At 41.3% G+C, this 18,992-nt stretch overlaps 1 protein-coding gene across 4 annotated transcripts in view; it reads right to left on the reverse strand.

The window, feature by feature from the left end:
• XPO4 (exportin 4) overlaps positions 1–18,992 on the reverse strand; it is a gene marked incomplete at both ends in the record, with an annotated part of 141,254 nt that overhangs the window by 11,896 nt on the left and 110,366 nt on the right. For all 4 annotated transcript variants that reach the window (XM_080689166.1, XM_080689165.1, XM_080689164.1 and 1 more), the window contains 8 exons: positions 122–415; positions 3,014–3,188; positions 5,696–5,865; positions 6,321–6,480; positions 12,959–13,136; positions 13,943–14,088; positions 15,384–15,526; positions 17,126–17,302. In XM_080689166.1, coding sequence (XP_080545292.1) covers positions 122–415; positions 3,014–3,188; positions 5,696–5,865; positions 6,321–6,480; positions 12,959–13,136; positions 13,943–14,088; positions 15,384–15,526; positions 17,126–17,302 — 1,443 coding nt within the window. The remainder of the gene's footprint in view (positions 1–121; positions 416–3,013; positions 3,189–5,695; positions 5,866–6,320; positions 6,481–12,958; positions 13,137–13,942; positions 14,089–15,383; positions 15,527–17,125; positions 17,303–18,992) is intronic.

Raw genomic sequence — 18,992 nt, forward strand, 5'->3', positions numbered from 1 at the left:
TCAATCAACAGTACCTCCCCACGCGCACACACTTTGATAACATGCATAAAGTTTGGAATCTCTACTACATTTTTAGAGCTGTGCAGTTTTAATCCTAGGGGTGGAAGTTGAAAATGCTCACCTCTCCCAGATAACATATCTGTTTATGAGCAACTTCAACAAAAACTTCTATGATGAGATTGACGGTCTCTGGGGTATTTTTGTAAACCTCCATTAACCCAATGCAATTGGTAAGGAAGTCCATTAAAAAATTAAAGAGGATGGCCACATTGTCAATCTGGGTCGCCTCGGCAATGCCACACAGGGCCTCCAGCGTGGCAGTGATCTCCTGCTTCACATCCTCCTGCTGGCACATCTGCGGGAAGTTTTCTTGGTTTATTACTCTTAAGAATCGTTGCTGAAGTGGCTGAAGAACCTATAAAATACAACATGGACTTTCAAAACATGGTATTTACTTCAACTCAATCAATATTATTTCCAAACATTTCTAATTGTGTAGGCAAGACCAGGATACAAAACAAGACTATATGAACCACACATTATTACAGTTCCCATGCAAGGGTTATCATCATTTCTGGCATAAGTAAAGAAATAACATCTGAGTCCAGAACTATAGGAGTCAGTTAACTTTTTTTTTTTTTTTGGTGTCACTGAGGTTTGAACCCAGGAGCATTCTACCTCTAAGCTACATCCCCAAAACAAATTGGCATGACCCTAGGAAACAATGCAGTGGTAAGTCTGTACCTGCTTGCTCAGGACAGAAATAGCTCACTGATTCCTAATGCCAAAATTCCTTCAGTTTGTTTTTCCTTTTGTGTATCTGTATGTGGTACTAGAGATTGAACGCAGAGGCTTTCTGCCTTCAAGCTACACACCCAACCCCAGCCTAACTCCCCCCCCCCCCGTCCCCCCGTAGTGGGGATGGAACCCAGGGGCATTCTACCTCTGAGCTACACCCTCAGCCCTATTTTTTTTTTTTTTTTTTTGGGTGTACTAGGGGTGGAACCCAGAGGCTTTCTACCTCCGGGCTATACTCCCAGACCTATTTTATATTTTATTTGGAAACAGGGTCTCACTAAGTAGCTGAGGCTGGCTTCAAACCTGTGCAATCCTCCTGTCTCAGCCTCCCAAGCGCAGGGATTACAAGCGGGTGCCACCACGCCCAGCTCAGCCCTAATTTTTAGTCTTTTATTTTTGAAACAGGGTCTCACTGAGTTGTGAAGATTCTCACAAAGTAGCTGAGGCTGTCCATGAACGGTCATTCTCCAGTCTCAGCCTTTCGAATGCTGGGATTACAAGTATGTGCCACCATGCCCAGCTTACCCAGCCCTATTTTATTTTTATTTTTTATATAGGGTCTCACTAAGTTGTGGAGGGCCAAGTTTCTGAGGCTGGCCTCAAACCTGTGATAGTCCTATCTGAGCCTCCCAAGTACTGGGATTACAGGCGTGCATCACCAAGCCTGGCTCTGCTTCTGGTTTTCTAATCCATACCCTTGTGCCTGCTAGAAAAGCACTGTGTCACCATGCCTGGCTTGCTATAATTCTTCTTTCTTTTTGGTGGTACTGGGGGTGGAACCCAGACACTTTCGACCTCTGGGCTATACTCCCAGACCTATTTTCTATTTTATTTGGAGACAGGGTCTCACTAAGTTGAGAGCCTCACTAAGTAGCTGAGGCTGGCTTTGAACTTGTGTGATCCTCCTGTCTCAGCCTCCCAAGCGTGGGGATTACAAGCGTGCGCCACCATGCCTGGCTTCTTTTTTTTCAGTATTGAGCATAGAACCCAGGGCATTCTACCTCCAAGCTACACCCCCAGTGCTATTTTTTATTCTTTATTTTGAAACAGGGTCTCACTGAGTTGTAAAGGGCCTCACTAAGTAGCTGAGGCTGTCTATGAACCAGGATCCTCCTGTTTCAGCCTCCCGAATTCTGGGATTACAAGTGTGCGCCACCACGCCTGGTGGCTAACAATTCTTTTTTTTTTTTTTTTTTTTAAGTACTGGGGTGGGACCCAGGGCATTCTACCTCTGAGCAACACCCCCAGCCCTATTTGTGTGTGCGTGTGTGTGTGTGTGGCGGGGGTTCTGGGGGGGTAGAACCCAGGGGATTTTCTACCTCCGGGCTATACTTCCAGACCTATTTTTATACTTTATTTGGAAACAGGGTCTCACTAAGTTGCTGAGAGCCTCACTCAGTAGCTGAGTCTGGCTTTGAACCTGTGCTATCCTCCTGTCTCATTCTCCCAAGCGCTGAGATTATAAGCGTGTGCCACAACACCTGGCACACCATGCCTGGCTTCTTTTTTTTCAGTATTGAGCATAGAACCCAGGGCATTCTACCTCCAAGCTACACCCCCAGTGCTATTTTTTATTCTTTATTTTGAAACAGGGTCTCACTGAGTTGCAAAGGGCCTCACTAAGTAGCTGAGGCTGTCCTCAAACCACGATCCTCCTATTATCAGCCTCCCAAATGCTAGGATTACAAGTGTACACCACCATGCCCAGCTCTAACAATTCTTTTTTTTTTTTTTTTTTTTTGGGTAGTACTGGGGTTCCTGGAAACCCTTCTACCTCTGGGCTACACTTCCAGACACCTATTTTTTATATTTTTATTTGGAAACAGGGTTTCTTAAGCCAGTGAGGCTGGCTTCGAACCTATATGATCCTCCTGTCTCAGCCTCCCAAGCACGGGGATTACAAGCGTGCGCCACCACGCCTGGCTTCTAACAATTCTTAATATAGATTTAACAGACCAGTTAAGGCCCTCACCTGAGCTGGAAAAATATGCCTAACGTATAGAATTCTTGTTAGTATTTAATGTTGTCACAGAAACAGGTACAAACATATCGTAAAACAATACCTGTCAAATAATAAGTAAGCTTCAGCATATTTATTAGGAGAAAACTACCAACAAAGCTATGACTGAAATACTCTATCTCCACAGACTATTTTATGTCAACACAAGAAAAAAGCCAGTACAGAGGGCACAATCAACCTAGAGAGAATGGTTACCTCTGTCCAATACTGCTGTTTGGTTTCTGTGTCCATGTGAGCAAAGCCTCCAAGGACAAGAGCCTTCATCAGTGTCCTCTGCACAGGACTTGACAGGTAATTCAAAGGCGGGCTACGGCTGGCAAACTGCTTGGCAAGGTTCCACCAATTTTCACACTGAATTACTAAGTTCGCCCTACAGGTAGATAATAAAAAGTATTATCTTCACTATATGTATACAATTATGAAAACAAAAATAGAAACCAAAAGCGATGGTACATGCCTGTAATTTCAGTACTTGAGAGGCTGAGACAAGAGGACCACAGGTTCATAGCCAGCCTCAGCAACTTAGCAAGACCTGTTTCAAAATAAATAAAATTGGGCTGGGATGTAGTTCAGAAACAGGAATGCCCCTAGGATCAATTCTCAGACAGACAGACAGACAGACAGACACACACACACACACACACACACAGAAGATAACTAGATTTAATTAAAAAAATATTTGGGGGGAGGTGGAGTCTCCTTATGTTGTCCAGGCTGGTCTTAAACTTGTGAACTCAAGTGATCCTCATGCCTCAGCCTCCTGAGTAGGTAGGGCTACAGATCATGTGACCAAACTCAACTAGATTGAATTAATATTTAAATAACAGCACAGTAAACTCAAGATAGGCTCTGGGGTCACACAAGCTGGCACTCATTATCCTTAGTCCTTTGACAGTATAGAATTCTTTTAATCTCTCTTAATTATCAGTTTTCTCATCTGCAAAGCTGGGGTAATAGTAATTATAAGAGTCCTCAATCTCATGCATGTAATGAGATACTATATATAAAGTAATTATAATAGAACATAGCAAATCATAAATATTCAATAATTAGTAGCTAATGGCAATGGTAATAACAACAATGGTTATACTCCTATATAGTATGGAAAACAACGTTTCCAAAACTTGCAGTAGAAAGCACTCAAAAACTTACTATGGGGGCAGGGCGTGATGGCGGACACTTGTAATCCCAGCATTCAGGAGGCTGAGACAGGAGGAACATGGTTCACAGACAGCCTCAGCTACTTAGTGAGGCTCTTTGCAACTCTGTGAGATTCTCTTTCAAAATAAAGAATTGGATTGCAAGCATGGTGGCGCACATTTGTAATCCTAGCATTCAGGAGGCTGAGACCAAAGGATTGAAGTTTGTGGACAGCCTCAGCTACTTAGTGAGGCCCTATGCAACTCAGTGAGACCCAGTTTCAAAATTAAGATAAAAATAGGGCAGGGGGTGTAGCTTGGAGATCAAAACCCCTGGGTTCCATCCCCAGACCCGCAAAAAAATAAATAAATAAATAAAGGAATAAAAAATAGAGCTGGGAGCTTGTAATCCCCACACTTGGGAGGCGGAGACAGGAAGACGGCGCAGGTTCGAAGCTAGCCTCACTGGCTTGAGACCCTGTTTCCAAATAAAATATAAAATAGGTCTGGGAGTGTAGCCCAGAGCTAGAAGGGTTCCATCCTCAGTACCACCACCAAAAAAAAAAAAAAAAAAAAAAAAAAAAGAGCTGGGGGTATACCTCGGAGGTAGACTGCCCCTGGGTTCTATCCTCAATACTACAAGACAAGAAACAAAAAATAAAAAACTTACTTTGGGACATTAAGAGTTTAAATATCGCTGGAAGTGTTGGTTCACACTTGTAATCCCAGCATTCGGGAGGCTAAGACTGGAGGATCACGCTTCATGGACAGCCTCAACTACTTAGTGAGGCCCTCTGCAACTTAGTGAGACCCTGTTTCAAAATAAAGAATAAAAAATAGGGTAGGGAGTGTAGCTCGGAGGTCAAATGCCCCTGGGTTTCATCCCCAAACTAAAAAAAAAAAAAAAAAAAAAAAGAGTTTAAGTATCATTTATTCTCATCTTTAAAAGGGAGATAATATTAATAGGACAATTGAAAAAATTAAACAAGAATATTTTACAACAGTGTTTGGGGTGTGTGTGTGTAGCACTAGGAATAGAACCCAAGGATATTTATTATACCTCTCAGCTACATCCCAACCCTTTTAATTTTTCATTTTGAAACAGTTTTGCTAAATTGCTGGCCTTGAACCTGTGATTCTATTGCTTCCACCTTCTAAGTACTGGGATTAAACGCATGTGTCACTGCACATGTTCAAAAGTATTCTTAAGACTATAAATTACTAAGACTTGTATGTTACCCCTAAGGTTCTTTGATGCCAAACCTTTGAATAGTCAAGACAACCTTCATTTGAATAGTCAAGGGAACCTTCAACTGCAGCATGGGAAAGCTTGCCGGCACTTGTTAAAACAGTGTGATGAAAACTTTAAAATTAGACTACTCTAAGCCAGGCATGGTGATGCATGCTTGTAATCCCAGTACTTTGGAGGCTGAGACAGGAGGATCACAGGTTCATACCCACTCAGCAACTCGGTGAGGCCTTCCACAACTTAATGAAACTGTTTCAAAAATAAACAATAGACAGGACTGAGGATATAGCCCAGAGGTAGAATGCCCGTGGGTTCAATCCCCAGTACCTATAAACAAACAAACAAACAAACAACTCCTAAAAAGTAGGGTCTGTCTGTAGTCAGTTGACTATGGTCAGCTGAAATATTACACAAGAATGTTGTATGTGTGTTGAGCTCACACATACACACATAACACACACACATTCTCTCCAACCACAGGTATATTACCTTTCCCTTCTTTCCACCAGAGTAACAAGGAGCTGCACTGTGTCATTTGCAAGGTCTTGTTCACTACTCCAGACTGAGAGGTTACTGATGACTTTTTGTAAGAGGTAGCCAATAATCCACTGAGAACCCTCCGTATCTGCTCCAAATGCTGTACTAAATGGCAGACTTATCTTAAGAGAGAACATAAATTTTCTAAGGTCAGAAAGAAAGATAAGCTGAAAAATCCTCAGAAAAACTGCACTGAAATTATCATCTAAATATGAAGTAGTGCTTATTTCACATCAACTTTATAAATGGTCCATTTCCCAAATCCAAAAAGGGGTCCTCAGTCCACTCAGGTTCTCAATATGACCTTCTACCACTTTATTCTCATACTGAAACGACTCTAGAATGGTATTTAAATAAAAAAGAAAGATCATATATTAGTCATTTTCAAACAGCAATTTCTACCTTAATACCTGTTAAAATAAACAGAACCTAGTGCTGCACTCTGAGAAGTTAGAATAGCATTCCAGTTCTAAGTTCTTGTCAGTGTGCAAGCTGTCTCAGCTCCTGCACAGCTCCATGCTAATGAGGAAACGTCCCCACCACAAATCCATAAGAAGTCCACGTTTTATATTCTGACCTGATCATACAGCTTCTCATCCACCAGGAGGTAAGTCTTGGCCCAGCGTTTCAGAAACCAGACGATGTCTTTGCCCATCTGAGGGCTTAGTAGATGAGTAAGGTCTGCTCTTATTGCTCGAGATTCAACTTCTGAAACTCTTAGAACCGCAGATAACAGCCTGTAGGTAGAAAACAAAAGCCGCTGATTCTTTCATGGATTGGTGGCTGTCTATCCATATTTTTTTTCCTTAACCATTTTTTCCTGTTGTTAACTCTCTGGATGTAGGCCAGACTACGCTCGAAAATCCCATCAACAGGATTGTAGACAAATGCCCTGCGTAGTCTTTCACAAAGCAGAAGACAAGCCAAAGAGAAGGAAAAGGGTCAGCACTAGAGACATCCTGCTGTTGAGGGTGAACTGCATATGCAAATTTCAGCACTCCTGTCTAGGATGGAAAATGTGGAAACAATAACTGTATAAGTTTGGAGTGCATGCCAAGTTCTTTCAACACTCTATCACATTTAAAATTCCCCTGGTAGCCATGCTTGATGGCACACGCTTGGGAGGCTCTCGGCAACTTAGTGAGACACTATTTCCAAATAAAATATAAAATAGGTCTGGGAGTGTAGCCCGAAGGTAGAAAGCCCCTGGCTTCCACCCCCAGTACCACCAAAAATAAATAAATAAATAAATTAATTAAATTAAATTAAATTCCCCTGGTAGGCAGTCTGTGAATTTATATCATAAAACACCATGATCTACTTATCTCTAGAATGTTTAGAGGGCTGAGCCTTGGCTCCAAATCTGACTCTTGATATTCCCAATGAACTTCATTCCTAAACATCCTTTTCAATAAAAATCTCGCTAGAAAGATTACCTACTTAAGTCCACACTGTAGAATTTACATAGCTGTGTGACATATCGACAGGTAAAAAACAGCTTTTTTTGGGGGGGGGGATTAACAAGTTTAGTATTTAACTTGACTTTGGCCAAAAGGCAAAGAAGCAAAGGTTAAGATGAAAGAGACCCTTAACTCTCTAAACAGGGAGTTACAGCACTCTCTGGTGCTCACCCCTGAGCTCTGGCCTGTGCTCAGGCTTCTGCACACTCCTCATCGCTCTCACAAAGACTGAAACTGGAGGGACCTGCTTCAGTGCTATCCAAGCTCTGCTGACTCTGGAGTACATGCACAAGGGGCCCTCAGGCTGCTCAAAGCACTGCTTCCCCGCCATCCCCTGCCCCACATGCCCTGGCCAAGGGCTCGCTCCTTCCTAGTCTTTATGGCAACTTCTTCTCAACTTCTTTAACTCGTGACGTTTTACAGTTCTACCCTAGACCCTCTTTCCACCATCCACGAATGCCTTATACACAGGTACACAAACTTTCAAAATTTATTTTAGGGGTAGGTTTATGAACAAACAAACAAACAAAAACCCCTAATAATCTCACATTTCATTTAAATTCAGGAACCAATTTTTTCTTTTCTTCTCTTTTCTTTCTTTTTTTGTATTTTTATTTTTTTTCAGTACTGGGGATGGAACCCAGGGGCATTCTACCTCTCAGCTACACTCCCAAACCTGTTTGTTTGTTTGTTTGTTTGTTTATTGCAGTACTGGGGATGAAACCCTCTCAGCTATACTCCCAACCCTATTTTTTTTTTTTAATTTTTTTCAGTACTGGGGATAAAACCCAGGGGCATTCTACACCCATGCTGCACTCCCAGCCATTTTTACTTTTATTAATTCCCCCCCCCCCCCCCGGTACTGGGGAATGGAACCCAGGGGCATTCTACCCAGCCCTATTTTTTTAGTCTTTTTATTTTTGAAACAGAGTCTCACTGAGTTGCAAAGGGCCTGGCTAAGTAGCTGAGGCTGTACCATGATTCTCCTGTCTCAGCCTCCGGAATACTGGAAATACAAGCATGCACCATCATGCCTGGCTATTTTTATTTTTTTGAAAGGGTCTTGAGAGGTTGATGAGAGTCTCACTATTGGCTGAGGCTGTCCTCAAACCTTTAATTCTCTGGTCTCAGCCTCCCAAGTACTTGGACTACAAGAATGCGCCACCATGCCCAGCCAAGTACCAAATTTTTTCTCTCTTTTTTGCGGTACTGAAGATTGAACCCAGGGGCATACTACCTCTGAGCTACATCCCCAGCCTAATTTTATTCTTTATTTTAAAACAGGGTCTCACTAAGCTGTGGAGGGCCTCACTAAGTAGCTGAGGCTGGTCCCAAACCCGCATCCTCCTGTCTCAGCCTCCCAAGTACTGGAATTACAAGCGTGCGCCACCATGCCAGACACCAAATTTTTCTAATAAGATTAAGTAATTTTTTTGTATGTGGTACTGGGAATTGAACCCAGAGGCTTTCTACCTCTGAATTATACTCCTGGCCCTATTTTATTTTTTATTTGGAAATAGGATCTCACTAAATTGCAGAGGACCTCACAAGATTGCTGAGACTGGCCACCAACCTGCAATCCTCCTGTCTCAGACTCCCAAATACTGGAATTATAGGTGTGCGCTGCTGCATCCAACTAAATTTTCTGGCCTAACAAAATTTGAAGTCAAACAATTGTGTTTACATACTGGAATTTAATCATCATTGTTGTATTCTCAGAGCCATCACCCACCATTCATAATATAAGCACAATTTTCTTGTTTAATTTCAATTCCATTTCCCTATAGAACATTATACTAACATAAGAAATTTATGGGTTCAAGTATTTTACCAATCATTATATTTCATGATGCAAATGGTTACATGTTAAAAGATATTTATTATTTTTTGTGGTACTGGGGATGGAAGCCAGGGGCATTTTACTTCCGAGCTACACCCCCAGCCCGTTTTTTAGTACATATACTATATATTTTAATTTAGTAATATTTAGTATATATTTAAGTATGAATTTTAATTCTTTAAAAATATCTTTTAGCCGGGCGTGGCAGCACACGCTTGTAATCCCAGCACTTGAGAGGCTGAGACAGGAGGATCGCATAGGTTAGTAGCCAGTCACAGCTACGTAGTGAGGCTCTCAGCAACTTAGTGAGACCCTGTTTCCAAATAAATTATAAGTCTAAAAGTATAGCCTGGAGGTATAAAGGCCATGGGTTCTACCCCTAGTACCCCCCCCACACACACACACATCTTTTAGCCAGGCATGGTGGCGCACACTTGTAATCCCAGCATTCGGGAGGATGAGACAGGAGGATCGCGGTTCAAGAATAGCCTCAGCTACTAATGAGCATAAGACAGTATTTTATTTTATTTCATTTATTTATTTTGGGTGGTACTAGGGTTCCTGGAAGCCCTTCTACCCCCGGGCTACACTCCCAGACCTATTTAATACTTTCTTATTTTTGGAAATAGGGTCTCTTAAGCCAGCGCGGCTGGCTTCAAACCTGTGCGATCCTCCTGTCTCTGCCTCCCAAGCACGGGGATTAAAAGCGTGCGCCACCACACCCGGCTATAAGAGTATTCTAAAATGTCTTCTGGATTTACTTAAAAATATACATTATACTAGGGAGGCTGTTAAGACAGGAGGATTGCAGGTTTAAGGCAAGTTTCAGCAATTTAGGCTCTCAGAAACTTTGTGAGACCCTGTTTTGAAATAAAAATAGAGCTGGGTAGAATGCCCCTCGGACCAGGCATGGTGGCACATACTTTCCCAGCATTTAGGAGGCTGAGACCAGAGGATCACAGTTCGCAGACAGCCCCTTTTTTTTGGGGGGGCGCGGGTCTGGGGATGGAATTCAGGGGCACTCGACCTCCAACCTACACCTCCTGCCCTATTTTTAATTCTTTATTTTGAAATACGGTCTCACTAAGTTGTGGAGGGCCTCACTAAGTAGCTGAGGCTGTCTACGAACTGCGATCCTTCGGCCTCAGCCTCCCAAATAGTAGGGATTACAAGTGTACACCACCACGCCCAGCTCTTATTCTTTATTTTGAAACAGGGCCTAAGTTGCAGAAGGCCTCACTAAGTAGCTGAGGCTGGTGGCAAACCTATAATCCTCCCATCTCAGTCCCTCAAGTACCAAAATTGCAAGTGTGTACCACCATGCCTGGCCCAAATACTTTTATATTGTAGATATTCCAAGGTTACCAGCTCAGTGCTACTTGAACTCCTCAGGGATGCTATCTAAATGCCCTGGACATCCTAGATAGCACTCAGTTCCTCAAAGCAATCCTGAACTACATTTGTATTTCATTAACTTAAAGTCAGCACAGTAAATCAAACTGTGCTCTAACTCCTCAGGATCTTCACTGCTATTGCTCTGCTGGAGGTGCCATCTTCTTTCTCCTGGATTATTGCAACTAGCCTTACATCTGACCTTCCCACTTCTAACATTCATTCTCCTTTCAGCAGTCAGAGTAACCTATTTATTGTGGTGCTGGGGATTGAACCCAGGGCCATTCTACCTATGAGCTCCACTTCCCACTCTTTTTACTTTTTGATTTGAAACAGGGTCTAAGTTGTTGAGAGTTTCACTACATTCCGGAGGCTGTCCTTAAATCTGTGATCTTCCTGCCTAAACCTCCTCTAAATACTGGGATTATAGGCATGCACCATTACCCTGCCTTTTTAACACCTAAATTACTCTTTTGCTCAAAACCCTCCAATAGCACCCCACTTCACTCAGAGCAAAAGCTGAAGATGTTCAAGAGCCCGACGACCTTACCTGTTTTCCCTTACAAAAATACTCTTCAGTCCAAGACGCCGCCATTGCTGTTCTTGAACATGCCAGGCACAGGGCCTTTGCATTAGCTGTTGCTCAGTGTGGAATGTTCTTCCCCTGATACCTTTACAGCTCAATTACCAAGCTCATGTTCAAGTCTTTGTTCCTAAGTCACCTAAATACATACTATTCCCATACTATTTAAAACTATAACTACCCCTGAAGTCTTTGCTCCTGCTCTTTTACCTTGCTCAGCTTTTTACCATGGCCTTTACAGTCTTCTAACATACCACATAATTTAATTCCCCACCATATCTGCCTTACAAAAAGCCAAAAAGAGAATATTGCTTGTTCTGTTCACTGATGTATCCCAATCACCTATTAAAGTATGTAATACATACAAGGTACTCAATAAATATTTTCCACATGACAGTTTCCTTCTAAAACATGTGAATTACTTCTTAGTTAAATAAAAAGTATTTAGCCCATATAACAGTCAATTTCACATCAATTCATGAGTGTGTGTGTGTATGTGTGTGTGTGTGTGTGCGCGCCTGTGTGTGTGTGGTATTGGGGGTTGAACCCAGGGGCACTCTACCTCTGAGCTACACCCCCAGCCCTTACTTTGAAACAGGTTCTTATTAAGTTGCTGAGGATCCTGCTGAGTGGCTAAGGCTGGCCTTGAACCTGATGTCCTCCTGTATTAGCCCCCAGAGTATTAGGATTATAGGCATGGAACACCACGCCCAACACAACTTCATATTAATTCTATGGATAAAGGGGGGGGGGGTCTTTTTGTTTCTTTTTTTCCCAACCCTCCATAGTCTGTGCTCTTAGATATAAAAATGATTTGCTCCCACACTGACACTTGGGACTGGAAAAAATGAAAAAGCACTTAAAATACAAGGAAAGCATTCCTAATGATACCACGCAGGCAAGAAATATAACAAAAATATATGACAGTACTCGGAAATGAGCTGTCTTTTATTTTTTTTCACCATTAAACAAACCAAAACAAAAGCACTGATTTCCACAGACACTAATCTAAAGACTATCATAATCCCAAAGGAAGACTTAAAACTGAGTACTGTCTTTTTATTTCAATTGAGAGACTGTACCAATAAAGGAAATACATTTCTAAACATTTTCTTGTTATCAGCTTACTGGTTGAAGTTTCAAAAAGTCCTATTTTCTATTGCACAGGTTCAAATGATGTCCACAGAACATTTTTCATTAAAGAATAAAAGGGACAGCACCTTGTTTGAGTTACTGAATTTAAAATTGACAAAAACAAACATTATCAGTGACATCCTTGCCTGCATTCTAAATTTAAATAAGAGTTAAAGATACTGAAATTTAAGATGCTGCTTTCTAATCCACTTTAAAAGCATACATTGTCCATGTATACTCCTTAATCTCACCACTAAGAATCAGTGACAAATCTGTCATTACTATTAGAAATATTAGAGTGAATCTGAGGTACTCTGGTTGCCTTGTGACTGCCCCTGACAGGGCTCTTAAGTTTCACAGGTTCGGAACAAATAGTTCCATCTTATAAGAATTACAGTTCTCCTTAAGGAAGCCACTGAAATATAGTGTTAGTGTTTATGAACAATAAATCCTTAATACTGCTCATCGGCTTCCTTTTCCCTTATGAAAGGTGCCCATACACACATCAGTGTGCTTTCTGATGGACAAGTGCCATGTTCACAGTACATTAGATTGAATGTCCCTATTCAGAATAACGTAATTTCTTTTTTTCAGTACTGGACATTTCTGTCAACTTCCACTCAAGTGGTCCTATCTAAATCCACTGAGTTTCGCTCGCCATCCTTGTGTATTTCAAGGCTTCTCCAAGTTTCCTTCTTTCATGAATCCGATTTACAGCGTGCCTATCCCTCCAGTCCTCTGCCCATCCACTCAGAATTTATAAAACAGTATAAGTCACAAGAGCACAGCTATAGAGGTCATATTACCTAATCACAGAATCTGTTCTGGTGTACCCTGGGATGGAAGAAGCCTTTTCTCCTGGAGATCCCAGAATTTGAAGTGTTGTATTAATGTCAACGTCAGATGCGTGCGTAATGGAATATTCCATTATTTCTGGAGGTATTAGCGGAGTCTCTCCCTGAGTATCATCAGCTAAGAGGTAGCCTTCAGTTTAAAAAAGATTAAAAACGAACACTTAACACATCTACATTTACCAAATTGCACTATAAATGTTTTCAGTTTTATTTGATTTATATACATCACATAAATTGATGTAAAAGTAAATAATTAAGGTTAATCTGTTAATTTCAAGTTGATAAAAAACTTTCAATTACTCACATAATTAATCCTCAGAAATATACCAAAAGAGAAAAGACAAATGTTTTTCATTTATCTTATAATTCATTGTGGTAATCAAGGCTTTTTAATCTGCCTTTTAATAATTTTAGTAATATATTCTGTGAAATATTTAATAGGAATTTTGCTATTATTTATATCAGAAATCAGTACTGAAGAATGCCTTTCCAAAAATTTTCCTATTTACAATACAGTAACACTAACAGTATGGTGGTTAAGGAAGAAGATTCTAAAGGCCAGGCTGCCTAGATTTGCATACTGGCTCCAAAACTTAGTAGTGTGCCCTGGGGCTGTTTCTTATACTCTCAGCCTCTTCACCTTGAGATGCGAAAAATGACAATGATGGTAAACATAACATCCCTAATAGTACTAGTTCAATGGGCTATAAGGAGATGCATAGAAAATATCTGGTACAATAGGCACTGAAGATATATTAGCCAGTATTTTCTTAAAAATATACTCACAGCTCTGTGGCAGATAACAGCTGCATCCAAATTTCACCCAATACCATGTACCAACTACTTTTTTTTTTTTTTTTTTTTTACTTTCTGGAGGTATTTTACAGCTTAAACTGTTTAGTATCAACTACATTTTACAAAGAAATAACTACCAACCTGTAACTAAAATGAGCCAGTGAATATCTTCATAGAGATCATCAAGAGTTTTGTTGTCAATGGTGCTGGAGCCAGGAGAAGCAAGTAGCTGTTGCTGATGCCGCTGTAACTGACCATGGAGTCTGGTTACTCTTTCTTCTAATAAACTAGAGGAGGAAAAAAACAATAGTTTCATAAAGTCTGATACACAAGATGTAGAACAATGTATACTTCCCTATCCTAGGCAACATAAATTAAGATGTTAGCATGAACACATATACAAAAATACTAAAGCTCGATGTAGTGTTATTATATTCTTGTAGGAAAAATAAAAATACCATTTTAAATCAGGCACGGTGGCACACACCTGTAATCCCAGTTCTTGGGACGCTGAAACAGGAGGATCCCAGGTTAGAGGATGAACTCAGCTGATAGTGAGACTCTCATCAACCTAGCAAGACCCTGTTTCAAAATTTAAAAAATAGCCAAGCATGGTGGTGCACACTTGTAATCCCAGTACTTGGGAGGCTGAGACAGGAGGATTACAGGTTAGAGGCAATCCTTAGCAATTTAGTTAGGTCTTCAACACTTTAGTGAAACTCCATTTTGAATTAAAAAATAAAATAAGGCTGGGGTGTAACTTAGAGGCAGAATGTCCGTGCCCCCAAAACAAATAAAATTTTAAAAAATTGTAGTACAGGCTGGGCCTGGTGGCGCAGGCTTGAAATCTCAGCAATAGGGAGGCAGAGACTAGATGATCATGTTCGCAGACAGCTTCAGCTACTTAGCAAGGCCCTCACAACTCAGTGAAACCCTGTTTCAAAAAATAAAAAGACTAGCTGGGCATGGTGGCACACGCTTGTAATCCCCATGCTTGGGAGGCTGAGACAGGAGGATCACATAGGTTCGAAGCCAGCCTCAGCTACTTAGTGAGACCCTGTTTCCAAACAAAATATAAAATGGGTCTGGGAGTATAGCCTGGAGGTAGAAAGCCTCTGGGTTCTACCTCCAGTACCACCACAAATAATAAATAAATAAATAAATAGACTAAAAAATAGGACTGGGGTGTAGCTTGGAGGTAGAATGCCCTTGGCTCCATTCCCAGTACTGGAAAAAAAAACTGTAGTACATATTATTCTCAACAATTGCTTATGACTAAAACAATGCTTTACCAACAATCAAGGTTTATAACAGGCATTTGAAAACTGGTTCTCCCGAGTTTTTATTGATATAGGTCTGATCATGTCTCATACCGTGTTTCCACAATCTCTCTGTCATCTATTCTGTAGTATCTGGGCTCCAAATATGTAAGCCAAAGAATTCAATTGTGCATATGTTTCTGTTCATTGAGTCCAGTGTGCTGAAATACAAGGTGGAGTGTCTAAAGCTTTAAACACTTGAAGTGTTCACTGAGGAAGTATGGAGAGTATTTGTTCTGTAGGGTTGCTATGGATATGTATACCTTGTCAGAAGAGGTATACAGTGTTCTGCAGCAATTCTTCCTAGCATTCCTACACTGGCCAGCTGGTCAGAAAATTGGTCTCGATCATCTTCTTGAAGCTCACTTATTTCTTCTTCCTCACGAGAGGCCACACCATTGGCAGTCTATAACATGTGAAAGAAAGAAACAACGGGTAGTCACACAATCCTGTTAGGCAAGACATGATTTTCTGAATCCCTATATCATGGTGTCAGTACTGTTTATGGAAGAAAGTGGGGCAGAGCCAACCTTCAAGTGCAGCTATCTAGTGACTCCTTTTTTTTTTTTTTCTTTTTTCAAACCCAGGCTACATCCCGCAACAAGACCCCGTCTTAAAATTTATCCTTTTTTTTTTTTTTTTTTTTTTTTGCGGTACTGGGGATGGAACCCAGAGGCATTATACCTCCAAACTATACCCCTAGCCCTACTTTTTAATTCCTTCTCTTGAAATAGGGTCTCACCAAGTTGCAAAGGGCCTCACTAAATAGTAGCTGAGGCTTTCAATGAACCACGATCCTCCTTTCTCAGCCTCCCAAATGCTGGGATTACAAGCATGTGCCACCACACCCAGCTTTATTTTATTTATTTATTTATTTATTTATTTATTTATTTATTTATTTATTTATGCAATACTGGGGAGTGGAACCCAGGGGCATTCTACCTCTGAGCTATACTCCCAGCCCTATTTATTATTCTTTATTTTGAAACAGGGTCTCACTGAGTTGCAAAGGGCCTAGGTAGCTGAGGCTGTCCTCGAACCTGTGATTCTCCCATCTCAGCCTCCCAGATGCTATGATTACAAGTGAGCGCATCCCCCTCCATTCTTTATTTTGATACAGAGTCTCACTGAGTTGCAAAGGGCCTCACTAAGTAGCTGAAGTTGGCCACAAACCTGGATTCTCCTGTCTTAGCCTCCCAAACACTGGGATTAAAAGTATGCACCACCATGCCCAGTTGATTTTTTTTTTTTTTTTTGAAACAGGGTCTTGCTAAATTGCTGAAGGTGGCCTCAAAAACTGCAATCCTCCTGTCTCAGCCTCCCAACTACTGGGATTACAGCTGTGTACCACCTACACCCAACTTAAGGACTCCTTTATTTTGGCAGTACTGGGGACAGAACCCAGAGACATTCTACCTCTGAGACACCCCCAACCCTATTTTTATAATCTTTATTTTGAAACAGGGTCTCACTGAGTTGCAAAGGACCTCACTAAGTAGTTGAGACTGTCCGTGAACCCAGATCCTCCTGCCTCAGTCTCCCAAATGCTGGGATTACAAGTGTGCACCACCACGCCCAGTTTGAGGACTCCTTTCTAATCAAAACAAAAAGTCCTAGTATTTATCAAAAGAAGGAACAACACAAAAGAGAAAGAAGTAGAGGTAATCTATCTCTTCCTGGTACACATGGTAAACACAACTGACTATAGTTATACCTACCTCCTGCATTGGAATTTCACTTGCCAGTACACAATCTGGCATCTTCAACAGCCCTGGCCCTTTGCATACAGGAAGTCATTCATTAGCACGAGACAACTAGCAAGACAGAGAACTGATTCTGAGCAGCATTCCCCATAACAAGAACTTGTTTAGAAAACAAAGACCACTTTTGCTTTCAACAAATCCTTAGAGGGCACCTACCCAAAATTTATAATATGATGATAATGTCTAATTGGAAGAAATACAGACTAGGATGATTTTTAATTATCACCTGGTTTAAAACTTACCAAGTTCCTGGTACCATCTGGAGCTGCTAGGTGGCAGTGAATATAGGAATTGAAAACTTGAACTGCATGTTGGGTAAAAAAGCCTTTATGGAAATGTTTGTCATCTTGGACCAAAGTGAGCCAGGACTCCAGCAATTTATCATATGCTTCCATGTACACCATGTCATCCTTATCAAGCTAAAAGAAAAGAACCTTTGTAAAACAAATGTCCAGAAAAATAAAATTGGAATTATAACATGAGTCGCATATCTATACATAAAACGTTTTGTAAGCCCCCCCCCCATTACTGGAGATAGAACCCAGGGGCATTCTACCTCTAGGCTACTCCTTCAGCTTTATTTTTTATCTTATTTTATTATTTGGCAGGTCTGGGGATGGAACTCAGGGGCATTCTACCTCTGAGGTACACACCCTGTCCTATTTTTTATTCTTTATTTTGAAACAGGGTCTCACGAAGTTGCAGAGGGCCACACTAAGTAGCTGAGGCTGTATGCAAACCACAATCCTCCTGTCTCAGTCTCCTGAATGCTGGGATTACAAGCGTGCGCCACCACACCCGGTTTTTATTCTTTATTTTGAAACAGGTCCTCACTGAGTTGCAAAGGGCTAAGTAGCTGAGGCTCTCTGCAAACCACAATCTTCCTGTCTCAAATGCTGGGATTACAATCATGTGCCACCACACCCAGCTAGGTTTTATTTATTTATTTATTTATTTATTTATTTATTTATTTATTTATTTATTTATTTAGTGGTACTGGGGTTCCTGGAAGCCCTTCTACCTCCAGGCTACACTCCCAGAACTATATTTTTTATATTTTTATTCGGAAACAGGGTCTCTTAAGCCAGCACAGCTGGCTTCAAACCTGCGCGATCCTCCTGTCTCCACCTCCCAAGCGTGGGGATTACAAGTGTGCGTCACCACGTCCCACTAGGTTTTCTTTTTAAAAAAGATGTTCGAGCCAGCGTGGTGGTACACACATGTAATCCCAGCATTTGAGAGGTTGAGACAGGAGGATCTGGGTTTTCAGACAGTCTCAGCTCTCAGTGAGGTCCTTAGCAACTCATTGAGATCCTGTTTCAAAAAATGATGAATAAAAAAAGAATAAAAAAATAGGGCGGAGTGTACCTAGAAGGTAGAATGCACCTGGGTTCCATCCCCAATACCACACACACACACACACACACACACACACACACACACACACACACACACACACACACAACCCTTCAATTGAGTTGAGTGTGGTGGCACACACTTGTAATTCCAGTACTTGGGAGGCTAAGACAGGAGGATGGCAGGTTCACTGCCAGCCTCAGCTACTTAGTGAGCTCTCCGCTAGTGAGGCTCTCCGCTATTCAATAAGACCCTGTTTCAAGACAAAGAATAAAAAAATGAGAGGGGGGGGGCGCACGTAGCTTGGACGTAGAATACCCCTGGGTTCAATCCCTAGGACTGCAGGAAAAAATTTTTTCAATTATTATTTATTTTTATTATTATTATTTTCTTGCAATATTGGGGATGGCATTCTACCTCCAAGCACACCCCAACCCTATTTTTTATTCTTTATTTTGTTGGGGTTTTTTTTGTGGTACTGGGGGTGATGCCCAGGGGCTTTCTACCTCCAGGCTATACGCCCAGACCTATTTTTATACTTTTATTTGGAAACAGGGTCTCACTAAGTTGCTGAGAGCCTCACTAAGTAGCTGAAGCTGGTTTTGAACATGTGTGATCCTCCTTCTCAGCCTCCCAAGTGCTGGGATTACAAGCATGTGCCACCTCGCCCGGCTTATGCTTTATTTTAAAACAGGATCTCACTGAGTTGCAAAGGACCTCACTTAAGTAGTAGCTGAGGCTGTCTGTGAACCG

Source organism: Muscardinus avellanarius (genome assembly GCF_963383645.1).
Source record: "Muscardinus avellanarius genome assembly, chromosome: 2".
Lineage (NCBI taxonomy): Eukaryota > Metazoa > Chordata > Mammalia > Rodentia > Gliridae > Muscardinus > Muscardinus avellanarius.